The sequence below is a fragment of the Strigops habroptila genome, chromosome 5 (assembly GCF_004027225.2).
Source record: "Strigops habroptila isolate Jane chromosome 5, bStrHab1.2.pri, whole genome shotgun sequence".
Classification (NCBI taxonomy): Eukaryota; Metazoa; Chordata; class Aves; order Psittaciformes; family Psittacidae; genus Strigops; species Strigops habroptila.
Window position 1 is genome coordinate 65,341,739 of NC_044281.2, and position 27,986 is coordinate 65,369,724.

General features: G+C 48.0%; 3 protein-coding genes across 6 annotated transcripts in view; all 3 read right to left on the reverse strand.

Moving 5' to 3' along the window:
* Window positions 1-5,371: 5,371 nt before the first annotated feature.
* On the reverse strand, window positions 5,372-8,403 carry LOC115608393 (cytochrome P450 26A1). Its single transcript, XM_030487148.1, has 7 exons — window positions 8,205-8,403; window positions 7,797-8,021; window positions 7,410-7,697; window positions 7,142-7,291; window positions 6,694-6,828; window positions 6,344-6,496; window positions 5,372-6,159 (listed from the first exon to the last, which is right to left on the reverse strand). The coding sequence occupies exons 1-7, from the start codon at window positions 8,391-8,393 to the stop codon at window positions 5,818-5,820; spliced, it is 1,482 nt and encodes a 493-aa protein (XP_030343008.1). The 5' UTR covers window positions 8,394-8,403; the 3' UTR covers window positions 5,372-5,817.
* Window positions 8,404-12,267: 3,864 nt separating this feature from the next.
* On the reverse strand, window positions 12,268-17,887 carry LOC115608775 (cytochrome P450 26C1). Its single transcript, XM_030488098.1, has 6 exons — window positions 17,696-17,887; window positions 17,396-17,620; window positions 16,993-17,268; window positions 15,190-15,345; window positions 12,910-13,416; window positions 12,268-12,630 (listed from the first exon to the last, which is right to left on the reverse strand). Exons 1-6 carry the CDS (start codon window positions 17,885-17,887, stop codon window positions 12,268-12,270), a joined length of 1,719 nt encoding a protein of 572 aa, XP_030343958.1.
* A 785-nt stretch (window positions 17,888-18,672) lies between these two features.
* Window positions 18,673-27,986, reverse strand: part of EXOC6 (exocyst complex component 6) — a 91,061-nt gene continuing 81,747 nt past the window's right edge. For 2 of the 4 annotated variants that reach the window (XM_030486603.1, XM_030486600.2), the window contains 2 exons: window positions 20,635-20,747; window positions 19,372-19,798 (listed from right to left, as the gene is read on the reverse strand). In XM_030486603.1, the coding sequence (XP_030342463.1) occupies window positions 19,666-19,798; window positions 20,635-20,747 (246 nt within the window). In that variant the 3' untranslated portion in view covers window positions 19,372-19,665. Of the gene's footprint in view, window positions 19,799-20,252; window positions 20,265-20,634; window positions 20,748-27,986 lie in introns of all 4 variants that reach the window. The other 2 variants (XM_030486599.1, XM_030486602.2) reach the window with 2 other exon arrangements.

Below are 27,986 nucleotides of genomic sequence, written 5' to 3' on the forward strand. Positions count from 1 at the left end.
CCTTCCTTTCCCATAGGATACAGGCAGGTTGCTAATTCAGAGGGGCCTAGGTATAAAATAAAGGCTATTAGGTGAAGCATACTACAGCTTTTGCTTCTTTCAGTCAATTAAGTAAAACCCCTAAGTTGGTGCTCTTCCCTCAAAATAGTGATTCCTGGAGGAAGCTATTTCATTTAAAGCAGCGTTAACAAAGATGACTTAACACAGTCTTGGTAGGTGTGTGTCTGGGCACATCTCTTCCTTAAACTGTCTCAGCTGTACCTAGACCATGGCTCAGGACCCAAATCTCCATATTGACACTGAAAGTTACAGCTTTCCACCACCTCAAAGTTACTGATCTGCCTCCTACCTGAAAGAGTGCAAATGGGACTGCCTAGTTTTATCTCTGGAGAGATCCTTTGAGGGGCCCTCAGCTCTGGAATTTATTCCCCCTTTGCTCAAAAACAGCCTCCAATAATCTTTGACCTTCTGGGTAAGCTGTGAGGCCCAAATCCAAGGATTTGTTCTGGGAGAGGCATAAGAAAGGTTGGCATTTGTGGGTGTGGTAGGAAAGCATGTTGTCAATAGATGATTTAGTCTCTGGTTTATAATTTTCTTGTGTTGTGGTAGTTATCCTGTAAACGTAACCTATAGAGACTTCAGCTTTTCTAAATGGTCATAAATTGGGGGGAAAAAAATGCATTGAAATCAACCAGCGTATGAATTTTGTGTTTGTGAACAAAATGACCTGTCAAACAAGTACATCATAAGTCATTTGCTAAAATGATCCTTCTAGCCTTGCAAACCACACAAGTTCTGCATGTGTCTCTGGGGCACTAACAGCATACACAAGTGAAACAGTGTTGTTGGGACTGCTGACAAAGGAACAAATAACACTTTAATTAACTGAGAATTCTTAATATGTTGCCCTGCCTATGTTGCAACTGAAAAACAAGTAAACACCTATTAAAACAGTACTATTTTGTCCTATTACCAAAATTCTCATCTGTCACCTTTTAAATATTTTAATCTGAGATTCTTTAAAAGCTGTTTCTACTTTCTTACTCTTTGGATGCAAACAGATTTGTTAAATATTTTATTTCTAACCCACCCACAAAGTTACATTCATTTACGTAACTTAATGAAGGCTGCATTATTCATTGAGCTTCTCATATGACATTTTTCATAAGACATTATTAAACAAGTAAAGCAAGCCAGTCTAGTAATGATTCTTCTCTAAACTTGCTGCCAGTTATGTTTCCTTTCTCCTAATCTATCATTCTAATGGTTGCAACTAACAAACTTTCAAATCTTTGCTGCTAATCTGTATATGTTTTGCATTGCATGCTGGATGTATAACTTGACAGAGAATTTACAATACAAACCATCTGGCAAACAAAACTATCCAGATTAACAAATGCTTAACAAACCCACCCACTCTTTTTTGTGATAATAGAGAAGACAACTACATGTGACATAGTACCTTTAAGCCATAAATAAAGTAACTACTTTGGGTCTGGAACATACCCTACTGAGCAGTATGTCCCAAATGCAAAATTTGTGACTGCCTTTTATAGGTTCAAAAACATTGCCAGAAGTCCACAGATAGAAGTTTGGTTTATGTGAATGTTCAGCAGAGACACAGACTTCTATGGGATCCTATAGTCCTGCATGGAATCCTGTTAGACTGTTCAAGGAGAGATGGTATGTAGTAATTTTAAGGTAAAGCAATTCTGCAATGGTTTGCTTACGCTTGGGCTACTTAATCTTAATGTACTTGGGACTAAGTCGAAGTAGCTGGATTTTCAGGGAGCCTAAACAGTGAGGCTCCATTTGAGACAGATAGCAAATGCTGAGAATTTATACCTCATAGAAATAAATTCCAATGCTTAAAACAAAAAGAGAAAGGGGTGGATTTAGGGGTCTAATTTTAATCAATCACTTTCTTTTTAAATGACCAGGGCATATTCTTTTATCAGTATACACCCTGAGCACTTCTGCCAATGTGTAGAATTAAAAAACCACAGCCATGTTCTGTGCATCTAGATGACTAGATGCAGATTTATAAAAACAGTTCTAAAAACTTCCTATAGCACTTAGGAAAGTACCACTTGAAAGCCAAAGATTGAATGTTGTACATATTATTATTTATCCTGGTACTTCTCCAAAGGTTATTCTAAATCACTGACCAAAATAAAATAAGAAAACATAATAGATTGTAATGAGGTAGAAAGAAAGACAACCTTTTTGTCAGCCTCTCATTTTGCAAGGTCTGGGAAAAGACTCACTTAAAAAAGAAAATGTCAGAAAAGCAAGTGCAAAACCTTAAACATACAAGGCTTCGAATTATACTGTCCCTTCAATAAGTGTTTTTATGAACCAAAACAAAAAACAATCCTTTCCTAGCTCAACTGCTGAAAGCAACATGGAAGTAACATGCCCTCATTTCACTAGGACAAAATAAATAAAACTGATCGAGTTATTTTTAATCAATCAATTTTTTCTTTTTTTTTTTTATTTTCCAGGGAGTTTTCAGCATTCGTTTGCACATTTTTTCTTACTCATATAACCGTTACCAAAATTCACTATTACCTCTTCTGACCTTATGTGGAAATACTATTCCCTTTCAATCAGGAATTGATTTATCAAGTAGCATTCCTCAATGTCAACTTATACCAATGTAATTCTTTAATGTAATTTTTATTCAAGAATGGATATAACTGTATGTTGTTAAGAACCATACATTTACATATATTCATGTGGGTTTAGGAGAAGTGTGGATTCCAGTACCCCACCTTACTCTCAGAGGAAAAATAGCATGCTGCATATAAATCATGGGGATTTACTCCAGGACCAAAGGATAGCACCTTCTGAATTGTGTGCATTTTTCCAGAGAAAGACCTTGTCAAAGATTTTTCTTTTAAATGTCAGGTTAATGATGAGGAGGAATATGAAATACAGCAAAAAGGCCCAATTAAAAGGAATGAGCGCTCCTCACCAAATCTGGCCCTTTAATGTGTTTCAGCTTGTGAGCCTTGCAACACCAGTCACTTAAAGCAGCACATGATAACACTTGCAATAGGAGAGCTAGAGCATGGCTCTAGGAGCTACCTGTTAGCAGTGGAGCAGGCTGGTGTGGCTGCTTCTTCTTCCTGCCTCTTCCATCTCTGCTGCAGCACCCCAGCACTAATAAATAATATTCACACAGGGAGCTGAAGCAATGGATGACCTGCTCTGCCGAAAAAACAGTTACTTTTTTGGTAGATAATTTTTCAGCAAGATCAGTTCCTGGATCCATCCTAACAAAAGGGGTAGAAGCCAAGGGTGCAGGAGCCAGGCAGCCCCTAAATAGCAGCCACAGTCAGCATGTGCCCACACCAGCTGCTGCAGAGCAGGCAAAGCTACATAATCTTACCAGAGCTCACCTGAAACTGGTCTGCAGCCAGCATCTAAGCTGTCAAAATAACAGCTGCATAGAGGAGATTAGCAGGGGTTGTAAAACCTGCTCAAGAAGTTGGGCAAATATTTTAGCAATTAACCCACACTGAGCTCCATATTACTGCAGCTACGCTGCTACCATTAATTGGGATGGCTTGTTTAAAACTAGCTCCAAGATGCCTAAATTACACAGCAGTGTCAGACCATTTAACTACAGAGATAAATTATACAGGGGCAGTGACTAACATCGGTTACATTGTCATGATTTACAACAGCTGAGGATGTGCCCCCAGATGTCCAGACAATATCAAATTAAGTATATGATTTTTTTTTCTCCAAACATAAAAGACTTACAAAGTTGACTCAAAAATAAACAAGGAAACAGACAAATGCATGTATGTCCTTAGACTTACACCATGAAAGAGTGTAATTAAAAATAATGAAAACCAATTTAATATAAATTAAAGAATATCAGCATCTATTTGGATTTGTAGAATGTTGTAATGTTAAGGAATAAAATGTTAATGAGGGATACCAAGGCAAGAGTCTTGCTGGTCTCTAGACTTCAGATCACTTCCAAAGCAGGATCAGGGTTTGCAGTTTTATGCTACTATATTTAAGTGGTAAGTATTGAGTATTAAGTAATAAGGGGTCTTAAACTGAGATCACTTATCAAATCCCTGGAAAACATAATGGTACAAGAAGTTTGCATAGTAAAAATTATTGAGGATTTTAAACATTGCCAAGAAGATTCAGGCACTATCTAAAAATATCTCTTGTATTTTAAGGCTACAAAAATTGAATACAAAAACATCTTAATAGTTATGCGTATCCATAGGTTGCACTAAGGTCTTACATTAAAAGTTTATGTATTTTAAATGCTAGCTGGAAACACATCAAATGTATTCTAAAAACACTCCTTAAAAAAAAAATAAAAATCCAAAACCTCATATATGCTATTAAACACCTGCAGTGATTTTGAGCAACTTAACTCCATCCTTAATTTTGACCTTGGGAGAATATAATGAAAAAGGGACTGTTTTCCAGAAGCAAACAGATTAGTCTATATGGTGCTATAAGTGCTCATGACACTGAATTACATTGGTTTACTTTGTAGATGTTTATAAAGCCAGCCTATGTTGTTTGACTTTTGAGGGAAGACTAATAGGTGCAGTAATGGGGGGGTGGGGGGACATAAAAAAAAAAAACCCTTATGGTTAAGCCAAAACAGGGGTCATGCCTAGGGCATTTTATCTGCCCTGCTTACATACCCCCAGGGAATTGCATCTCAACAGTTGATTCCCTGTTAATCAATTCACATTAGTGCTTCCCTCTTAGTTTTCACTTTGCTGAATTCCAGGAAAGAAGTTCTTAAACCAAATGCATGCTCTATCTCTGACCTAGGCAGAGCTGTCGCATTTCAAGAAGAATTCAGCAGATTTTATTTGCTCTACCAGCTGATAAGAGACACCTTCATAAAGTAAAGATTCATAGGCAGCAGACTCAACACAGAATGAGATCCAGTGGTCTGTTTACAGAGGTAATATGGGAGGACATTTATGGATTTTTTTTTCCCCCCTCAACCTATTTTCTGTAGCTACAGAGAAAGACTCCCGTAACACATTAGTCTTCTGCTTCCCTTTACTTTCTGATTTACTATGGCTCTAGATTATGTACTTGATAAGGAGACCTGTAGCACTTGCTATCACTCCATACTCTTTTCAGTGACTGTGTATATGTTTTTGCACTGCTCTTGCCATTTACAGGCTAAAACTTAAACCAATTTACTATTCAGAAGTGAGAACCACACTGGGAGTGGGAGGCAGGGGAGAGTTCTGAGCACAGAAATAGCAAATAGCTCATTCGCAAAACCAGATTTGACTTTACGACCAAATCCTTTAGACCCATTGGTTAAGCTACTCTTTAGCATACACATAGATCTTCATACAGAGGATCATCAAAAATAAACTTTATTATCAAACTCAAAATTCACACAAAACTTAAGATCTAGATACAAATAATACTGAAAACATTCTGAAACAGTAACCATTGTAGGTAATTCTGAGGAGTAGCTAGTTACCATTGTTTCAAATGTCTTTAAGAATATTTAATACATACACTGTTGTGAAACATCTTCAAATGCTTAGCTGGCCAGCTTTCAATAAGACTTTTAAATAGGGGAAAATGTATTTCTATAGAAATAACATTATCTAATTATGAATCAGAGACCCATAATTGTAGTGCTTGGGGAAAATATAGCCTTTTGAAATATTTAGAAGTCATAAATAACTATTGTACATTTACAAATTTAAATATTTAAAGGCCTTCATTACTATAAAAAGTTACTATGTACACATTAGATGCTATGGAGAAATCTAGCCAGAGGCAAGCATTGAGCTCTCAGATTTGGCCGCTGAAACCTATGAATTTGGTAGGCAGATTGTCCACAGGGTACATTATGGGGCCAGTTTTCATTGTAGGAGGTCCATTCAGCAGCTGCCAGTCACAGCTCCGTGCCAACTCCACCGTAAATATTTTCAGAAGGACTTTTGCAAACTCTTTGCCCACACAGCTCCTCAAGCCCCCACCAAAAGGAATGAAACTGAACCTAGAGGAATCTTCTGGAGATGGAGACATGAAGCGATCTGGGTTAAATTCCTCTTTGTTGGTAAAGAGATCTGCCACATCATGGGTATCACAGATACTGTAAATAACATTCCAACCTTTAGGGATCTGGTAACCCTATCAAAAGAAGGGAAAGAAGACATGACATGCACACTGTGTTAAATAAGGTGAAGTGTCAGCACAGGTCACGTTGGTGCACCCCACCTCCCCTCCTAGCTTCCTGCAGGTCACCCTAAGGCAGATAGGCTATGTGTATGCACTAGTACTTTGCTCTGAGGAGTGAAGCCAAAGCCCCACTTACATTTAGCTCAAGGGTCTTGAGTGCAATTCGAAATCCTCCAGGAACAGGTGGGCTCAGACGGAGGGTCTCTTTGATGACACAGCCTGTGTACTTCAGCTGCTCCAAGACCTCCATGTCCAGCTGCTTCTCTTGGTTGGGATTGCACAGTAACCCCTAGAAAGGAAGATGCTGCCATGACATTTACGGAGAAGCAGCCAGGACTCCTAGCACCCTTGAGCAAATGATGTTTACCTGCCTCCCCCCAAAAGTAGGGCACCAGCTGGGTCAGAGGGAGCCCTGTCTGGGACACCTTTCCTGGAGGTACTTTCACACTCCCCCTCCTGCGAAACAGCTCTGGGGAGGGCACACACCTTCACCTGCAGCTCTTTCCTCACTTTTTGCAGGACATCATGGTGGAGCCCTAGGAAGGCGATCAGTGACGTGGCAGCACTAGCAGTGGTTTCGTGGCCCCCAAACAGCAGCTCTGTGGCAGACTCCTTCAGCTCCTGACAGAGAGGACAGAGGAGGGGTAAAAGAGGGTTTGAACACAGTATCTCTACCAGGCCCATTCTGCCACAACGCTGTGCATTACTCCCAGACTGGAGCAGACATCCAGGGGCTAGGATGGGGGTGATGCTTCTGCTGCCTGTGGACATGGCTCTCTATCTAGCAGTTTGGTTGCAGCCTCTGCACCCCAGTGCATTATGCAAGCTGGGAAAGGGAGCACCTCCTGCCTCTTCCTTTTGGTCCCAAAAGATAAGTGTACTGCTGATAGAAAGGCTGAGGGAAAGGGACAGATCTGGGCCTGGGGAACCTCACCTGCATGTTGAGCTGCCCCCCGTTGCCCTGTGTGTGCTCCATAAGCAGCTGCAGTGCATCCTTGTAGCCACCCTCAGGCCCCTTGCAGGCCATCTTGGCGCGGATGTTCTCCTCGATCTTGGCATGGATGATGTTGCGCGCCCGTAAGCCCTGTCCAAGCAGCAGGGAGAGCAACATGGGACTTGAGCTTTACTGCCATCCCTCCCAGCCATTCCCTGCTGCCCAGGCTACAGGGGCACCCCTCTCCTCTGTGCCCCCCAAGCCTTACCCGGTAGAGCCCGCTGAAGGGTACATCGATGGGGAGCGAGAATAGGTTGCGGATCATCTCTTCAAAGGCATCCACCAGCTGCTGCTCGCCGTCGGGGCTGGCCTGGCAGGGCTGGAAGCCCAGCAGGATCCTCATAGCGATGCGAAACATGAGGCGCTTCACCTCGGGGTATACCAACAGGCAGGGCCCGGCGGCACCCAGCCACCGTGCCAGGCAGGCGCTCACCTCCTCCTGGATGACGGGCACGTAGTGCTGCAGGGCGTCCCGGGAGAAGGCCTGCATGATCACCTGCCCGGCAGGACGAGGAGGAGAAGGAAGGGGGAGACAGGCTCAGCCGCCGCGCCCGGGGCGGCCGCACCCGCTCCCCGCTCGCCGTCGGGGCCGTACCTTTTTGCGGTGCTTGTGCTGGCCGTTGTGGAGGTTGGAGAGACAGCCCGAGCCCAGAATGGTGCGCACCGAAGCGGGCCACTGCACGGATACGAGCCGGTGCTCGCCCAGCAAGATGTGCCGCACGTTCTCGGCGCCCATCACCCGCACGGTGGGCCGCCCGAATAGGTGAGTCTTGTAGATGAAGCCGTATTTCCTGCGCTTCATCTGCAGAAATTTCCGCCTCTGGCCGGGGGAAGGGAGGGAATAACAAAATAAATGTTAAAAGGAGAAGAGAAAAGGGCATGAAAAACAACTCTTTCCCACCTGGGCACGGGAGCCCGGTGAAGCTGCTGCTCGTCTCCCTCCCCTGCAGCCAGAGGAGGAGCCGGGCGTTTCTCCGCTCCCCGTGGCATCACCTCGCCTTACCTGCAGCACCATCTGCAACGTCTCCCCGAAGAAAGGGAGCCCCATGGTGCCCGGGGGCAGCGGGAGCGGGCAGCTGGGGTCACGGCCGCTCACGCAGTACAGGTCCCAGAGCTTGACAGCGGCCAGAAAGAGTAGCAGTGGCAGCAGGAAAGTACACAGGACGCTCGCAACCAGGGCGGAGAAGCCCATGGCTGGGGAACGAGTCCAGCCCGGCCCCCCGGGAGCTCCGAGTGCGCGGGCCAGGCTCGCCGCGGGCTGCCTTTTATACCCTTCCCAGGTTGCTGCCCACCGTACCTTGGTCGATAAATTAGTTCACCCAAAGTTCATCTTTAATTGCGGATTGTGGCCTGGCTCCTCCCCTCGAAATCTTTAACTATTTGCTCTGCGTGGCGCATCCCGCCCGCTGCAGACAGTCGCCGAGGGGAGGAAAGGTGCTGCCGGACGCGGCGGCCTCGGCGGCCGCAGCTCCGGGCTCGTTTCCGCTGCACCGCTTCCAGTGAGCGGGCGGCGTCCGCCGCCGACAGCTGGCAGCCGGGGACCGGCCGCTTCTTCGGATTTATTGCTGATGCTCATTAGAAACCACCTGGTTGCGCCGAGCAATGTCCTGCTCCAGCACCCGGGGACCCGGCTGCTCGGGGATGCCTAACTCCAGGGACGCTCCCCGGCCGGTGCCGCTGCGCCCCGCAAGCTGCGGAGGTCCTTCGCCTACCCCGCTCTTGTCGCCGGCTGGGAAAGGCGAGCCAGGGGCCCGAGCCGCGGTCCAGTGCTGGGGACCGGACGGGGCGGGCAGTCGCCCATGCTGGGAGAGCCTGGCGGGCCACCGGGCAGAGCCGCAGCTGTGCCGCTACATCGGCGGAGGAAGCTCCGCTGTCCTTTCGTTCACCTCGAACGGCCCGGCTTGTATTTCTGCCTGCCGCAGAGGAAGGAGCCGCGGTCTGCAGCCCGTCTCAGCCTCCCGAGGCAGGTTCAAGCGCGGGTCACCGAGGGAAAGGGAGGTGAGCGCGGAAAGGAAACACCAAACCCGCTGTGCCCGGCTCTTCTCCCCGGGACCTGCTGCCCGCCCTTGCCTGGGGTTCGCCGGCATCCCGGGGCCGTCGGGGCTGCCGCGGCAGGGAAGAGGCGCTCGGCACCGGACGGACACCCCGCCGGTCGCCGCATCGCGGAGAGGCTCCCTCCTGGAGCTGGCCGACAGGTACCGGGGGCTGCTCTCCGGAAACGAGCGGCTTCTCCGGGCAGGAGCGGCCGGCGAGGCCGCGGGAGGTCTGCGCTCGCTGGGGCTGCCGCTGCGTCCCGGCGCAGGAGGCGCCGTCTGCGGGACTCAGCCGCTGGGGAAGGGGCACCCGGCGCGGACCACGGCCGCGGGGCCGCGAAGGACGGGGCCGCGGGGCGCTCCGCTGGGCACTGTTGCTACCAATAAACTATCGTGCTCGGTTTGTTGTTGGTTTTGGGGGGTTTTTTGGGGTTTTTTTTTGTTTTGTTTTTTTCCTCTTAATTTTCTTTTTTCTCCTTTTGCCTCCCTGTTACTTTTGCTGTCTTGCTCCCAGACAAGCTCAATAAACACTGGAAATTGTGTGTGTGTTTGTGTAGGGGAGGGAGAGATGTCACTTTTAATTATTATTTTCCTGACAATCAACGCATCACTCGGGACCCTCCCTTCTCTTACGGTGCCTTGCGGGAGCTTGTCTGCGCGCCTCCGCCGCCCCTTGCCCACGACAGGGGTACATCCTCGCCCCCGGCGGCGCACAGCCCCTCGGGGTCCGGCGCGCCTCCGCAGGGCCTGGCCGGCGCTGAACGGGAGCGGCGGCCGGGCCCTGACCCGGCGCTCTCCCCTTGCCGGGCGCTGACCTGCTTGTGACCTACAACACGGACCGTGACATCTGCGTGAACCCGGCCGGCAACCGTGCCAAGTTCACTGTCTATCAAAATAACGAGATACGGTGGCCTGAGCACCGATAATTGCCACAGGAAGGCTTTATTATCTACCCAGCTGTGTATTCCCCAGCCATCGGCTCAAAAAGAATCAAATGGTAAAGAGTGAAAGGGATAATTAAAAACATCTTGGAAGGGGGTCAAGAAATTAACAGCCTAATATGAACAAACTTTGATTACAAGTAACAATTATTACACTTCGTTTGTAAATGCTCGTGTTTATCTGCAAACAAAATCAGTTTCAAGCCCTTTTTTTTTTTTAACTAGATCCATGTTACATTTTCCAGCGGGTGGCTACGGGGGTCGTTAGCACTCGGGGTAATTTTTAAGCCCTCCCGTGCCCGGTGCTGGGCGCTGCAGGCAGCCCTGCCCGCGGTGGGAGCCTGTGCTGCCCGCGGGTCACAGCCACGCCAGCAGCTCCTGCTAATTAAAGTTAGTCATTGCCACTTGCAGTCACCACCTACTGATTTCACCTCTGATAGCCAGAAAGAATCACCTTTCAGGACAAGGTCAGGAGGGGCAGAGGCTCTGGTTCACTACGGGGTCGACCTGCCAACAGCGCTTAACTCAGCTCTGCAGTTCAACCTCTTCCAGATTTGAACTGTCACATTTGGGAGCCACATTTCTGCCCCAGGTAGCATTATGCTGGCTGCGAAGCCCTCTGACAGCTAACGGCAGCACATGCCCCACTGCAGAGCTCCAGCATGGATGTGCAAGGGGGACTGGCCAGGGCAAGATCGTTTGTAGCCTGACATTGAAGCAGGACAATAACAGAGACTCAGGGAACAGGGCAGCTCCCAAGAGCATTTCCAGAGGAATGCTGTCCTCATGCCGCTTTTCTGCCCTCACAGGTTGAGCTGCTGCTCGTTTTTCACACAATACACACCGTACCACCAAGCCCAAAACACACTGGAAGGACAAGGTGTATGTTTTCCCCCACTGCTTCCATGCAGGATGTGTGACAGTGGAGAGCAGAGGTGAAGCTGAAAGGAGCTTATTAACACATTGCAGGGGAGCAGGGTCCTGAGCCCAGCTCTGTTCTCAGTGCACAAGCAACAGCACTCACTTCATTTTAGATGGGAGAGAAATACCCCATGTCTCAATGAGGCAAGTGGTACTCAAATGCCATTTAAAAAGGTGCCCTCAGCACCCAGGCTTAGCCCCAGGTACTAATCCTGGATGGACCCACAGAGCTGCTGTCCTGGCACTTTCCCTGGCAGAGCCAGGCTGCAGGAGTTGACACGGTCAGTCTGGCCAGCCACCCGCCATGGGGCCTGTGTGATTTTGCAGATGCTCCCTCTGCAGTGTGAACAGCACCATCAGGAACAGAGGACTTTCTGCCACAAATCAGACATACTCAGAAATGTCCCTTTTCCAAGTGTTTATTCCCCAAAGCCCCAACCCCTGCTTCAGTCGGATCACTCAATCAGGGATGGGGGAGTGCATCCTGCAGGGACCCCAGAAGGGGGCTTCATGGCAGGCCCCAAGCAGCAGCACGATGCTGATACACAGCATACATGGCTACTACTACTGGGTGAATGAGACATGTCCTCTTTGTGCCAGCTCTAATGGGAAGTGCAGGAATGAGATTAAATATTTACAATAAAAACCACTTTTCACCCTATTATTCTAGCTAGAGCTGGTGCTGAGGATTGGGCAGCCCTGGCTTGTGTTTTTCTGCAGAGCCTCCCCATCTTTCTTCCATTTACACCTAAGAAGCTACACTGTGCAGGATGTTGGTCCTGCCTCTACTATAACACATCCAGGAGATAACCCCATGACAGAAGCTCTGTGAGCCTTGGCTGTAGGGCTGGGAATTTTGCCCCCCATCCCCAGTGGCTGGAGACCTGCATGGGGATGGGGTTTGCATGGATGGAGCACCTATGGCGAACGCTCCCTGCCAGCAGCTTCATTGGGTTTGCCCCTGGGCTGGGGCTGAGTCCCCACCTGGTGCTCAGGGGCAGGACTCTGCAGGGCCTTCCTTACCGGGTTGCACACCAGGAGGGGAAAAATAAAAAGACCTTCAGGGTTTTGCTCTGCAGTGACCCAGTGCCATGGGACCATCAGAGACCTGCCCCTGGCAACCATGGAGGAGTATCAACACCAGGGCTGAGGGGGGCAGCATACCCCTGGCTCACCCCTCTCTGCCGTGGCTGGGCTGCAGGGCGTGGAAGTAGAGCTGCAGCCCATCATCAACAGGGTGCACGATGGGCACAGTCTGCATGGCAGGGTAGCTGGGGGTGGCCAGCTCCCAGCGGGCCGTGCTGACCAGCTCGATGGCCAGCAGCTTGAGGATGGCCTGTGCCAGCTCCTTGCCGATGCAGCTCCGTGCCCCACCACCGAAGGGGATGTAGTGGAAGCGGCCTGCAGCCTCCATCCAGGTGACACTGAAGCGGTCGGGGTCAAAGCCACTGGGGGGACTCTGGTAGACAGCTGCCGTCTCATGTGTGTCACGGATGCTGTACATGACACTCCAGCCTTTGGGGATCTGGTAGCCCTGTTGAAAAAAATAGGGGAAGAGAGGAGCATTAATACCTTTGCAGCCGGCTGTGATAGTGGAGAGTGAGCAGAGGGTGCCTGGGAACAGCCCCACCATATTGCCCATCTGCTCCGCAGCTCCTTTTCTCCCCAGCCCAACTGGGACCACAGAGGTTGCTGGGTGCCACCTTCCTCTGTGCTACACTGCCAAGTACCATCGCTGTGCCGGACACAGGGGATTTGCAGGCACTGGCAGGCAGCAGCTCCCCAGCAGCCCGCTGGCGTGCGAGGCACTTACATCTAGCTCGAAAGTCTGCAGTGCCGTCCTGTAGCCTCCGGAGACTGGGGGCAGCACCCGTAGCACCTCCTTAATCACACAGTCCAGGTAACGCAGGCGGCTCAGCTTCTCCAGGCTGATGTCCGAGGGACAGCGACAGCTCTGCCTTGGCGGTGCCTGGAGCTGGGGACCAGTGCAGGGACTGCTCTGGGGGAACGTGGGCTCTGGAGGAGCACAGGGCTGATGGGAACCTGCCCCTGTTGGGCCTGGGGGCTGGCTCTGATCCTCATGAGCATCTTTGGCCGTGGGGCAGGTAAGTGGCTTCTTGCTGTCCCTGCTCTGGGTGCTAAGGGTGTCCAGGCAGTGTCCCGCAGGGCAGTGTTCACACTGCTGGTACATCTCATGGGACAGCAGCTCCTGCCTTATTTTTTCAATCACTGAGGGATGCTTCAGTAGCAGGAGGATCAGAGAGGTGCTGGCACTAGCCGTGGTGAAAAAAGCAGCAAATATGAGCTCAATTGCTGACTCCTGGGAGAGGAAGGAATATTTTGACAAGTTTGAATGCCATTTTAAATGGGTTGTGATTCAGACTGTTCTCACTTTTTGCAGGTTCTGTCCCTGTGCAGGGAGCTTCGGTCTCCCCTGTCTCCCCTCTCCACAAACCTGCACCCACCCTGGGTTGGCAGAGACCAAAACAAGACACCCTTCTTCCATTTCCGTACAAACTGGACGTATACTTGCCACGTGATTGATGCAGAAACACAGCAGAGGTGAGTGCACTTCACCTCTAATCCAGCTCTTCTGAGCTTTCCTCCCAAGTCGGTAAGGTCAAGGGTAATGTAATAAGGATTACTCTTTGCTATGGTCCCCAGTACCATATACTGGCTGGACTAGAGGCTTTTGCCAAAGCGCAGCTCTCAAGGGCAGCTTTCAGCCGAAATAAAACCTCTGAACTAACAGATCCCTGTCGACCCCTACCACACCTCCTGCAGGCGTTAGCAGGAATTTTTACATTCACAAGTTAGCAGACCCAGATGAAAAGAAATCTCTCAGTTCTACCACTTGCAATTAAAACCCAAGACATTTTAATAACATGGAAGAAATTTAAGGCAGGCTCTGTGATTTGAAATATCAGCCTGTATGTCTCCCTGCATCAGCCTCTGACAGTGTGGCTACATAAGCTGTGGCATGAAGAGAGACCATGTAATTGTTCACATGTAATATCCATGTGAATACTAACAGAGATTAATCAATCTTAACCACATTTTGAATCTGGCAATTTTTTTAAAAATAATTATAATAAAAACATTCTATTAGAATAAATAATATAATAATTATAATAAAATTACTTTAAGAATATACACTGGTTCAAATCGTATCTAATAATCACTGTAAAGTCTTTCAAATATTTTAGATTTAGAGGTTACACTTTTGCAAAATATTTATAAAACATTAGTCTTTAGATAGTTTTCCTGAAATACCTAAATAAATGGTAAAACTACTTTTAAACTATATTCAACTGCTGCACCCATGCACAATTGCTTCAAACCTTGTTATATAAATGCAGTCTGTCATCCACTGACACCGAGTGACATGGAGCTATGAATGATGCAGTACAATTTTTTCCTAGGGTCTTTGGCAAAATAGTATTCATATTCAGTTGGTAGTTTTGGCTCAGTAAGTACTACTTGGTTCATCCCTAAATCACAGTGATGCATTATGTTGCATCACAGCAATCCACAAGCTAGATGACCTAATTAATAATAAGGTGATAAGGTATGGCCTGGAATCCATCATTCCACCCCTGGACCCATTTTGGTATATCATCTCAGAGATTCCTTGCAGCCTCAAGGAATACAGTAGCATGAACTACACGTCCCACTATGCCAGATGCTGGGGGATGTTTGAGGAGCACTCAACTAGCTCTAAATATTTCCAAGGCAGTATCTTGGTGATTACCAAGTGCATACTGACATACAGAGCCTTGGAGCAGCCATATAACCCTACCAGCACCCTAAGGCAGGCTGAAGCCTGGTGGCCATGAAGACGAAAGGTAGAAGAGGCATTTTTTCCGTTTTTAAATACCAGCTCTCTTCTAATACAGAGGCACAATCCCACCAGAGCATATGGGCCTGCTGAGCCCAGGGTTTCTCAGTTGCACTGGACATGGTGTCCTCAGAGATGGTAAGAGAAGGGTAGGAGCCAGTGGCTGGTATTGGGTACCCAACAACCTCCCTCAGCCCAAGCCTCTCAAAGAGCCACCAAGCCGGAAGAGACACTGCAAGGTGGGGTTCTCCTTACCTTTAGCTCCTGCATGGTGAATTCTTTGCCATGCTCCTTGGCACCATTTATTATGAAATCCAGGGCATCGCTGTGATCTTCTGTGTTGTTTCTCTGCAGTTTTTCCTGTATAGCCTTCTCCATAAACTCATGTAGCATGTCCCGTGCTTTAATTCCCTGTGGGAAGCAGATATAGTTCAGGAGAGCCTTAGGAACCACCCCCCTCTATAGAGAGATTGGGGGACCCCAAGTGTGGCAATCTTTAATCCCAGAATCTGTAACAGCAAGAACTGTTTAATCAGCCCCAGAGCCCTGCAAAAAGCAGCAGTCTGGGAGGAACTGCTGCAGATTCTGTTGTCTTGCTCTTGTGAATCAAATACAAGTCCCAGGAAAACTCTGAGAAGAAAAGGCAGCGGTAAACCCATGGTGCTGAGTCCAGAGGCATCTGTGCTGAACAAACCCACAGTTGTACCAGGTCCAAAAGAAGTTCGTCCAAAGGGACAAGAAGAGGCAACTTAATAAAACTGAGTCACACCTGCAAGGCACATCTGAGACAGGAACAAATGAGCTGCTTTACCATGGTATAGTAGATAAAGACACACCAGTCACACCCAGCTCATCTCTGGTTGCGTTGCACTCCTGTGCAGCAAAACATTCAGGTAAGATCTCAGCAAATCAAGAGACAGGAAATGGAGTCAGATAGTGCATGGCTGTGTATCAAGATGCCTTCTGCAAAAGCCAGAAGGACCAGAGATTTGGGATGAAAGATGGCCATGACCAGATATTTGGAATAAGATACAAAGGCTGAGAATTGAGGTGGGAAGGATTGGGCCAAGGAAACAGGGCAGGGAGCAAGAAGAAAGACAAGGGGACCTAAACGCAAGTTTAAGAGGTTGGTCTAGGGCCAGACAGGCTGTGACTGACCTGACAGATGGCAGGGAGGGATGGGGGATGAAAGCTCACACTGGAAACAACTTGCAAAGGGAAACTGGACAGGGGAAACAAGAGGTTTGAACTCATGGAGAAGAGCAGCAGGGAGGTTGGGGAGAACTGGGACTGGCTTGATAAGGTGAGCTGGTGGGGTAGAGCTCACAGCGAAACTGGGACACTGGGCAAGACCTGGCCAAAAGGGGCGGGAGACTTGAGCTGTGGCAAGGGTGGAGAACCCAAAGCCAGAGGAGGGAACGCAGACTGAAATGGGAGAGCAGGGGTGGGACACAAGACTGAGCAGGATTGCAGGGAGGCAGGCAAGGAGGGGCAGGGCAGCAGGGAAGAAACTGCAGGTTGAAAGAGGCAGAGGAGGCTGTCCCTCTGCCATGTTCCCCTCCAGGACCTCTCGCTGTCTCACTGCTGCTAGGTGACAAGAAACCAAGGACCATAAGAGGGTCTCAAGTCCTCAGCCTGCTCTGATGTGCACAGGGAGCACTAACCTGAGGTGCTCTGCGCCCATGCCCACAGACCCCTCTGCCATGGGCTGACATGAGTCCAGGCGGGATGAGGTGGGACAGGACCAGACATGATGGACTAACCAGAGCCAACAGAGGCAACACATGGGGTGAGCGAGAAGAGGAGCCCTGTGCTGTACAATGAGCTGGAGCCAGTGCCCAGAGGTGCTGGAAGCCAACCAGGAGCCAGTGAGAAGTGCAAAGAGAAGGGGATACAGCTGGGGTGGGCATGACACCAGGCCCTCAGACCTAGAACAGGGTGCTGCAGATGTCCTGGCCCATCGGAAGCGCCCCTTGGTGGGCTTGGGGACAGAAGTTCTGTGCCGCCAGGCCCCAGGCCCCTGCCCCCAGGCAGAGGGAGCAGGGCAGGCCGCAGTACCTTGCGCAGCCCGCTGAAGGGTATGTTGAGGGGCAGGGAGAAGAGGTTCTCCACCAGCTGTTCAAAAGTTTTGGCCAGGTCCTTGAACTGCTTTTCCTCCAGGCGGAGCCCCAACAGAATCCGAGCTGCAATGCGGAAAGTTAAGGTTTTAGCGGAGGAATAAACTGCAATGGAGCCTGGCTCCATGCACCAGCCCCGCAGCTCCCAGCTCACAACCTTCTGGATCCGTGGCAGATAGCATTCCAGGGCAGCGCGGCTGAACACTCTGGCCAGGATCTAAGAGAAGGGAGGGGAACAGAGGCAGGTGGTTAAAGTGAGGGGTCCCATGTGCCACCGAGGCGCAGGCCTGGGCAGGAGGTGCTGCCTGGGCTGTGTGTGCTGTTGGAGCAGCTGTGAGGCTCACCTTGCGGCGCTGGCGGTGCAGATCACCGATGGAGCCAAGCAGGGTGTGGGAGCCCAGGATGATCTGGGTGCTCTGGGGCCACTGTGTGCTGACCAGCGTGTGCTCGCCCAGCAGGATCTTGCGAATGTTTTCAGCACCAGTCACTCGCACCACCGGCCGGCCCAGGAGGTGGGTCTTGAAGACGTTCCCATACTTCTCCCGCCGGGAGCTGTGGAAGTGGGAGCCCTAGGGGCAAGCTGCAGGTCAGCCCAGCGCTCCCGCCAGCCCCTTCCCATCCGCCCCCATCCCCCTGCGCCTCACCTGGAGCAGCCAGTGCAGGGTCTCTCCGAAGAAGGGCCAGCCCATGGAGCCTCTGGGCAGAGGCAGGGCGCTGCCGCGGTCCCGGCTGAGGCTCCAGCGCAGCGCCCACAGGTACCGGCACAGGATGACCAGCAGCGCCAGGGCCAGCAGCGCCAGCGCCGCCGCCTCCGGCCAGGAGAGCCCCGCCGGCATCCTCCTCCCGGGCGGCGGCAGATGGGGCGGGCGCGGGGCGACGGCGGGTCCCCGCCCTGGGGGCACGGGCGGCCCGGGGGAGCGGCCCCGGCGGCTGTCAAACTCCGGTGCCGGCGGCGGGCGCTCTGCGGCTGGCCCTGCCGGGTGCTGCCCGCCCGGCCCCGCTCGCCTCCTGCTGCCGGTTCGCCCCTCGGCCACATTTATATAGATATTGGCCACTTACGCCCGATCCACCTTCGGAGATGACGTATCCGCTGCATATTTAAGCAGCGCGGCCAAGTGCGATGATTGGAGCGGGAGAACCGGGGAGAGCGACTGAGGGGCGCAGGGCGAGCAAGGCCGGCCGGGGCAGCCCCCCTCTCCGCGGGGCGGGGGGCCTGGTGCCCCCCCGACGGCACGGCGCTGCCGACCACGGCGCTTCCCGTCCCAGCCAGCGCCAGCTCCACGGCTGGACGGCGGCTCCTCTGCGCAGGATGCCCCCTCCGCCCCGCATCCCCCAGGGAGCCCACTCAGACCGGCCCCTCCCGCCGCCCGGCGGAGGCACCGAGCCCCGTCCCGGGCTCCCCCGACCGGGGAGTGCTCCAGCCCCACTCCATGGGCTCCGCCGCCGCCCCGCACCGGCAGCTAGGGGGATTCTGCAGCCCCTTCCCCCCCGGCCCGCACCCCGCCATCGGGGCTGCCTCGCCTGCCTACCCCGGGGGTACATCACCAAAGAGCCGGGACCTGTACAGGTCCCAACGAAATCGGCTCTGAGGTGCGTTCCAGAAATTAAACAGGAGTACGGGTGAAGTTTATATTACTGTATTTAGACCGTCAATAACTTAAAAATACAGCGAAAATGTACATTATTTTTACATGTTCCATTTGGTTTGTATTTGTCAGACATTCTCTTTGTGTCTAAAACAGCCAGGAGGGGACAGTGCAAAGAGACCGGCGGTGAGAGGAAATGCTGATCACTGGGATGGGTCTGTCGGTAGAAAGCGCGTACTGACAAACAGATGCAGCACGAAACCAGCAGTGGCAAATCTATTCCTTACTGCAACCTGGGGAAATAACCCGGGATCTTAAAAAAGTACAGTTAGAAATAGTAACCCTGAGGAACAAACCCAAACCAAAATGTCACATAATAACTCAAATGGTTATTTACATTCACAACCTCAAGATTAAACCCTTTTGGAGAATAAAGCCTATAAGCCCTAACGCTAAATAAATATTAAGTCTAGTTCTCAGCTAGTTTTCAAAGGTACTAAAAATCAGACGACTTTTTCATACCTTCAGACTACAAAACCTGGTATACAAAATTATGTCCCATCACTTTAAGGCTAATATACATTTAATGCAGGGAAACGATAGGCAGCATCTGAAACGCAGATATCTCAATGCTTAAAAAACATTAAACTAGGATTCATCCCGAAAACAGCAACTAAGAGATCGTTTCTCAAATAATTCCTACCCGGAGCAAAATTTTGGACACCATGTCTGTGGATATTTAAATAATGTATTTACAGTTTGGCTGTTCCATGTACAATACGATTGAGCTGGGGTTTATTGTACAGTCTCATTTGTCACCGTTTGTTTACAATATACAAAATAGTATTCAATCCATTAAAAATATGTACAAAGATCGTTTGCTGAAGACTCCATGTACAAGCCATTGACTGCACTTTTCCTTTACTCGGTCAAACTAACGTATATCAACTGATATAGTTGTTTGCTTGGTAGAAACAGTGGCTAAGAAATACGTCTTGGCATGATGAGAAACGGTCGATGTAACAGGCCTATGTGTGCTGGGACATACCATTCACTAAACTCCTAAGTTGCTTTACAACAGTCTCTATTAGCTTCTGCTTGTCACGATCGTTCTTCCTGAACTGAGCAAAAATGTTGTTCTTTTTGCTAGAGTCTTTCATTCTGGAGAAATAAAAAAGCAAATTATACAGAGACGTTAGAAGCATAACTTGAAAAGGAAAAATCCGACTATTTAAATAGGTTTATTTTTGTTCCTCTTTTGATCTTTCCGCTAATAAGAACCAAAAGATTACAAAACCTGTTATCTGTGTGTTCTTGAATTAAACTTCCGCAATGCGGAACTCGTTTTAACAAATATTACTTTCACAAGTATTAAGCAAATACAACTTCAGCAAGAAACCGACCCTACCAACTGCGTTCAGAGAGACGGAAACCCGTGAGTCTCATCTGCTTCCACGGTAAGTTCAGACTCAGTGATCGGGCATGTTTTGTTCACCAACAAATTACCCGATATCGGCGTTGCTGATCTCCCGCACCAATGGATTTTAAAACGAAATTCGGGAAATAGAATATATTGAAGCAACAGTCTTTGTGTAACAGGATAGGCGATACGTACCCTCTGTGAACTCTGCAAAACACATTCACCGCAGGCAGGAGAGGAGAGGAAACACCGTTAGAAAATGCCCTTAAACCACCCCATATCTGGATGCAGGTTTTAAAGGCAAGTTGACACTCGGCCGGCGGCAACGCGCCTCCCTTACCCTGCCCCCCGACCCGGGCCAGCCGAAAACGGTCGCACCGGCTTTACCGCCGCACTCCCCTTCCCCGAAGCGGCAACTCGGGCAGCAGCGAGCTGCTACCGAGGCACGGGCACCGCCCGCCGCTCTCGGCACCGGGACAGCGACGCGCTGCCGCCGGGCTCTGGCCGCCGCAGCTCCCGGGAGCTGCCCGACCCCGCGCCCGCCGCGCCGCCACTCGCATCCAGCCCCGGCACTTACTTCTCCAGGAGCGTGAGGGCCGTGCTGGGGTTGACCCGCAGGTATTTGGAGGTGGCCTGCCCGTAGTCAGCCAGGTAGGTGGACCAGTCCCACACCATGAAGAGGTCCAAGAGCTGCGGGGGGGAGAGGCGCGTGAGGGGGCGCCGAGCGGCTCTGCGGGAAGGAGGCGCCCGCCCGTCCCGGGCCCGGCCGACAGCCCCTTCACCTGCTCGTTTCCTTCTTTAACGCCTTCCCGCCTCCTTCCGTGCGCTGGGAGGCGGCTGTACAGGTCCGGCCCTAGGCAGGGATGCTAATGGCTTCAGGCTTAGGTGTTTCAGGAGCTTGCTTTACCATGGGGAGCAAGAAGGGGATACTCGTGTCTGTTGCTACTCACAGTAATTTAAACCAAAGGCGCACGTAGTCTCAGCTGAGTGAATTAAACAGCTCCTGCTGCACTCTGCATGGTGACTGATCCCCATGACTCAGCCCTAAGCCCTAGGCACACCTGACACAAACAAACCCCAAATGCTTAAATGGGGGAACAAAAAGCCTCCAATCACAACACTGCAGTTTCGAATCAGGCCTTTGACTCACCCTCTCGGAGCTGCTGTTCAATAGAACAGCCTGCTTGTGTAAGTGGACATGACGCCTAACCTCCAGCAGCCAGCATCCTCACAGCCCTCAATGCCTAATTCCCCCTTGCCATCGCAGGGTGCAGGCCAGGCACCACGGGGCACCCTGCTTAGGCTGCCTGGGGCACATACAGGCAGCCCTGCTTGGTGGGAGGCTTTCCCACGGCTACCTGCGGGCTGGCAGGCCCAACTCCGATTGACGTTAATGGTGGGTGCCCCAGCTTCCCTCCGTGTCTGATGCCTGGCCTTGTTATGCTGCTGAGGGCTAACATGGGCTTGTTCTTAGACTGTGCTGTGTTAGCCAGAACTACTGTTAAGATAGGCATGTGGAACCATTAGGAACACTTTGCCACAGCTCATAGTGTCCATGGCTGCTGGGTCCTCTGTGTAACCCAAAGCCCCTGCTTGCCCAGAGGCCTTGCTACATCAGTAACGTTGGAAAAGTGGGGTGGAACAGGATTTTCCGTAACAAAACGACTTTAAGGAACATAACAGACTACTGCAAGTCATACCATTTTGCTATTTAAATAAAGAATCCTGTCCACTTCAAACATTTGCTTCTGCTAAGCCAGAGCAGAGCTCTTAGAGCCAGGGCACACCAGCAGCAGCCCCTGCTCCAGCAGGCAGAGCTGCAGCCAGCAGCTTCTCACGCTGAGAAGGACTGCACCTCTGAGAGCCTTGCCTTATTCAGACTCCTCAGTGTGAGAAAACGTCACAGCTCTCCAGTAATGCTCATCCCCCAAATTGTAACACCAACTTAATTACAAAATAAAAGCATATACCTGGTCTTCACAACTTCAAATTTATATGCCTCTCATCTTCAGTTTTTCCATTTCTTAACCCTTTTCTTAAGTTATTTTCAAACAAACTGTCTAATTCAAATAAATTATTTTCTAATTAATTACTTCTTCCATATTTGTAGTATAGCCTTTTATGAATACATAGTAACATTTCCTGGCTTTATAATAGACCTCTGACAGTTACTGCTCTGTCATTCCAAAGTCCTCCAAGAACCATTACAAACCTCAGTGACATCTAGATTTTACATTTAACTATCTCATATGGGCAAAAGGTGTATAAAAAGCAAGGAGGCTATTTCATTTTCTACTGACTACATATCCACGATAGCCATCAAGGTCAAATGTAAATGGTTCTTTCTCACAAAGCATTTTCTCAGGATGGGCACCATCAATTCTCCTACTGGGCTAAAGACTACATGCATTTAGTCAGTAAGCAAACAGAATTGAGAAGGCTCTGATAATTCAGTAATTAGTGGTATCTGTGAAACCCACAGCCTCAGTTGCTACTCCATGTTACCAGCACATCTTATTACCTGTGTTAGAACAGTGGGTAGTGCCCAGTCCTCATAGAGGCTGTGTGATATATTCAAAAGTGGGATCAAAAGAGTGGGAAGATAGGCCAGGCAGATGCACAAGACAAAGCTGAACCCAAACTATATAATCTGGAGACTGCATGCTCCCTCTCTCTTACAGAGAAGCAAATAGAATGTATTGATAAATTACTACTAATTACAATGCCACTTGCCATGGGCTCCATGTGGAAGATGGCCCTTAAGAAAGGATCGTGCCAATGCTCCTGCAGCAGTTGTCCTCAGCAAACCAAAGGCAAAAGATTTAATTTATTTCTTATCCCTATTGTAATACTGAAATTGAGGATTCTCGGTAAACCCTAAACAACCCCCGAAAGCTCTGTACCTTGTTAACAATGTGCGGCCCCAAGCCATTGATGACTGAAACAATTACAGTGCTGACTAGTTTAAAGGAACTTTCCTGCTAATATCATAAGCAATTTTCATACCATACTTTCAGTGCTTGAATCAACCATCTGATTGCGTCATGGCTCTGGGACATCTCAATGATAGTGGTGGCTGGGGTGGAAGATTACACCTCATTTGTCACCTGACCAAGCACAGGTAGTTATGTGGGGCTCTAAACAAGACCATAGATTCTGTCGCTCTTCAATGCATGAGGTAAAACAATGTCCCAAGAGAACATGAAGCATATTCTGTGCATTCCAAGACAAACCTGGCTCTGAAGAGTGAATACCCTGGGAGACATTATTAGCAAGCAGGATGTACACAGAGCCTCTTCCCTGCTCCACACTTGGTCAAAGAGCTGCACACAACCAGCCTCATGCTAATAAATCTCCTAAGTTAAAGCAGCTGTCATGACACGTGGCAGGTAAAACGAAGGACAAGAGACATGCAATCAAATGACACATGCCACTCAATTATAGCTCCCTTCCCTCCTTCTGTGCACATGTTCAGGGACTGCAGTGTGACAAACGTGCCCTGCTGCTGCAGTAAATGGGACAGGGAGCTGCAGACACTGCTGGAGACTGGACTGCTGCTGTGCACAATTACACATTCTGTGTTTTGTCCTCCTCACAGCTGCAGTTCTGCACTGTGGCATATTGCTGCACATAATGGGCTTTGACAGCATGTACTGTATGCTGTGGGTGGGCAAGAGCTGCCTGGTGTGCAGCTCTTCGGATCTGTGTCCTGGCCATTCATATCACCTGCATCTGACTTGGCACTTGGTGGACATACAGCCAATGCAGGCACTTTGCGAGGGGAGCAGGCTGGCAAGCAGTCAGCAGCAGCAAGGACAGTCTAGCAGAAATGAGCTACTGGTCCAAGGACCATCACACATGTATGGGAAATAACCTCCATTTACTCATACAAAGCTTCCTGCGAGCACAACCTCAAATTCACCTTCACTCTTGCAGCCATGCTGCAGGGGTATCGATCTGCAGTATACTTCAACTGCTGCTACTCTGCTTCTTTCTGATTCACACTACCTTTTGCTGCAAACAGGTGTGCCTTATTGAAATGAAGCACTTGAATTTCTCTTCCTCATATACAAAGAACTCTATTAAAGTGTCCTGGCCACAGGCATACGATCAGGAATAGAGCCCATCCATTCAAAGATGTAGAAAAATGTTTGGGCTACTTCATGTGATTTGAACATACTGTTGGAAGGACAAAGCTGATAATGAAGCACTGGCCTACCTAATAATTTGGTAAATCATTTTTAGCTTAGTAAAGGATAAAGTTATCTTGAAATTCATCCATAAAGATTATTGAAAAAAGAAGAACACGAAGATGCAAAAAGTCTGGGTTTTTAATTAATGGAAACAGATAGCTATATAAACTTCATAATTAAAACTTGGCCAACTGTTCAATAGAGGAGAAAACAAAACAAATCAATGTTTTCCCTACATTTTTGCTGTATTTTAATTCACAATAGATGCATATTAAAATGATCTTATAATGTGACAGAGACTAGGTGTGTGCAAAACCACAAGGAGAAGGAACAGCCTTTGGTAATGTTACACAGTACACAGGGTGAAGATATAATGAAAATACTTTGTGGATTTGGCTTGACATGCTGAGGTGACTCATACTACAGTGATGTAATATGTGGGATATGTTAAGTTCTACTGAAATAAAAGAAGGTTGTAAATCTCCGCAGTTTTAAATACTATGACTACTACTAGCGTGGAAAAAGAGAAATTGTATGAAGGACAAGTCTAGTCATAAAAGCATTAATTTTGCCAAAAAAAGTATCAGCTACAATTAAAAAAAAAAAACGAACAGAAAACATTTAGGGGATTTAAGTTCAGGTGAGCTTGCCCCAAGGCTTCTCAGTTGTGAAGCTTGAAGTACAGGAGAATTTGCTGGTTCTGTGACAGCAGTTCGTGTTGTGGCAACTAAAATCAACTTATGAAAGACCAAATTAAAGTAACATTTCTCTACTGCTACTGTATCCACTAGAACTGTTGCTATTACCAAGACAGTAACTGAGAATGAGGTGTATTGTCTAGCAAGGAATGGTCCGCACTAACATGCAGTGTAGCAAGAAAAATACATGCACAGAGTAGGTCCTGGCAATAAATACTTTCCTGCCTGAAAAATCAGTCAAAATCCACACAGTGTAGTCCATCACGCTGGAGCTGCTGGCTGCGAATTCTTCAAGGTCAGAATGTGCATTGTTTGCCTTGAAATTACAAGAGGAAAAATGTTTCTTTTGCACATGCACCTTTCCAAGGTTAACATGTATGGGAAATACTTCAAACCAGCCAGAAAGGCAATCTGTCCCGCTACTCTCAGAGTCTGGAGGCAGTGCAAACTGTTACTCTGCTGCTCAGCCCCACCTAAGGAGCCACCCGAGGGTGCTCTGTCAGAACCAGCTTATCATGCAGCTAAAATACTGTGAAGCACCTAATAGATATGTACGCTACTGTGCAAGAACAATGGCACTGTTGTACTCTCTTTATCCCATAACAACCATGAAAAATAAGAATAAGCAAAGACAGGCAATGCTACACCTGAGAATTCTACAATGTAGCATAAAATTCTTCCGTAGGAGCAAGGGTAACCCTTCTGACCAGGAATAATTTGCAGAGAAGTGTGTATACCTGTGTATGAGTCATTACCAAAAAAACACCAAAACAAAAAACCACCAAAAAAGGAGTAAGTTTTATTCTTTCTAGTATACCAGATAGAGAGTCCAATAGACTGCCCACTTACATTTACAGGGTAGATAGGATAGACACTTCTGCCTTATTTAGAGGATTTGCCTCTTCTAAAGGTGTGATAGAAAGGGAACTTTTACCCAACCTCTTGGAACCATCAGTGATGATGATTAGAGCACTTCAGGTTCCTTTTACTGTATATGAAACACTGTTGCCTTTTCAAACCATCACATTATTAGTCACAGACATACTTCTAAAATTATAGATAACAAGTTACTAGTTGCTGTTCTGCACTTGTATTTTGAATGATGCCCTACAATACTTTGATTTTCTAACTTTTCGTTCATGTCCATGCATTTTCTAAATGCCTTTTATGTCTAACATTAGCTCTTTCTACTAGAAATAAACACCACTTGGAAAAAAAGAAAAAAAGGTTTTCTATATATTTACATAAAAGGCTGTAGTAATCTCTTACATTATACAGATAACTGCTATTTTTGATTAGGAGACTTTAATTTTAAATACAATAATTTTATTATAAAATATACTATGTTATTTTTTGGTTAAAAGGTCCTACTTTAAAACCTTGATAGCTAACAGCTTTGGATAACACAAAACATTACAATATTGATGCTACAGGGAGGAAAAGGTTCTTAAGATTTTAGGGACCAAATTCTAGTTTCAAATACGACACTTGGACCTATTCTTCAACATCAGTATTCTTGCTTTTTCCCAATATATAGATGTTATAGCCATGGTTGGATAGAAATTACTGGCAATCATTGCTCAGTAAAGCTTTGTGTTATATTACCTAAAGTCCTGAGCAGCTCAGCCATAGTCCGGATGTATTTAGGCCATCTTGTAATTATGTGAGAATTTTGTGTGCTGGGAACTGCTGGAATAGACCATCCGGCCCTTTCAATACTGTTTGAGCCTCTTGTCACATCCTCAAATATCATACACATGCCTCTTCCTTTCTACTTTTGGGCAACTGTCAGGAATAATCTTGGAAGAGAACACAACTTTGGGAATTAGCTATACACAGAGTCAACAGCAGCAGAGACAGAAGGAGGAGATGAGGGCTTTGCAGATGGAAATGGGGGCAGTGTCCATTAGACAATACCAATTGTGTTGGTTATACTACAAAAATCCTAATTGTAAATTATCAAGGTAGCTTAGTGCAAGTTGGAATGGTGCCATTATCTCTTCTGAAGTAGCAAGAGTGTCAGCAAATAGCTTTGGTTGTACAATAGGCACCAGTGATTCAGGAGCTGGAGATAAAAACCAGGAGTTGTACACTTGATATCCTGCTTACCTTTCTGCAAAATTAAATATTCCATCAAAAGAAAGGTAACTCTTTTAATGTATCGCTGTCGGTTATGTCCTTCTGGCCCACTCTCCTTACTCACAAGCTGAATATTTCTGATGCTGAACAGTATATTAACCCCTAACCACCCAGTTACTTCTGGACTTGATTGCATGTGTAATTACCTTTTTTCAGGTACAATTTGCCTGATAAACATGTCAGAACACTTGCTGCTTAGTCTGTTGAAACAGATAAATGCTGTCTTTCCACAGCCTTGAGGCATAATTAAGAGGGAAAAAAAAAAAGACAGTTATAAAAACACACAGAAGCCGATTCAGTGAGGCAGGAGTTCACAGCATGCAGCCCGCCAAGGCCCATTGCCTGGTCCGCTATGCTTGCCTGAGCGCTTATTGAGTTCCAGCCTGCTGTGATAGGGCAACAGGGGCAGCCCTCAAAAACTGGGATTTAAAGTAGGTTTCTATGTGAACTTCAAAAAAGAGTGGGATGATGCCTGTTTGGAAAGAACAAAACAAACAACAAGCCAACCATCAAAGTGAAGCAGCAGATTTTGAAATTGGTAGAGTTCCTGTCACCATTATGTGTTATATGGCAAGTAGAATCTCTGGGATGGGATCAGGAAGTGAAAAATTAAAATAAAGCAGAGAAAAAAAAAAATCAGGAAAAGCAAAAAGGGGAAGATTAAAAAAAAAAAAAAAAGTTTTGAGGCATTCTTGTGCTCAGTTGCATCTGATTTCTGCCCTGTAGTGTTTGCAGGTTATGTACTCACGCACTACGGGGAGTGCAAAAAAAGAAATCCTTACCTGACCTCTGGATAACCCAAACAGGAGATTAGCCCATTTCCAAGCAAAGCAGGTTGTCACACAGTTAGGCCAATTGCTTCTATTGACACTTCGCATAAACATCTTACACAGGGTGAT

What these genes read in the sequence shown, in the direction of transcription:
- LOC115608393 (XM_030487148.1), bottom strand. Translation starts at nt 8,393, where the DNA reads ATGGGCTTCTCCGCCCTGGTTGCGAGCGTCCTGTGTACTTTCCTGCTG. An exon ending in AGCACAAGCACCGCAAAAAG is followed by an intron (nt 7,698 to 7,796) that starts GTACGGCCCCGA and finishes CCTGCCGGGCAG; the next exon opens with GTGATCATGCAGGCCTTCTC. An exon ending in CCTTCAGCGGGCTCTACCGG is followed by an intron (nt 7,292 to 7,409) that starts GTAAGGCTTGGG and finishes CTGCTTGGACAG; the next exon opens with GGCTTACGGGCGCGCAACAT.
- LOC115608775 (XM_030488098.1), bottom strand. Translation starts at nt 17,887, where the DNA reads ATGCCGGCGGGGCTCTCCTGGCCGGAGGCGGCGGCGCTGGCGCTGCTG. An exon ending in CCCTGCACTGGCTGCTCCAG is followed by an intron (nt 17,621 to 17,695) that starts GTGAGGCGCAGG and finishes GCTTGCCCCTAG; the next exon opens with GGCTCCCACTTCCACAGCTC. An exon ending in TGCACCGCCAGCGCCGCAAG is followed by an intron (nt 17,269 to 17,395) that starts GTGAGCCTCACA and finishes CCCTTCTCTTAG; the next exon opens with ATCCTGGCCAGAGTGTTCAG.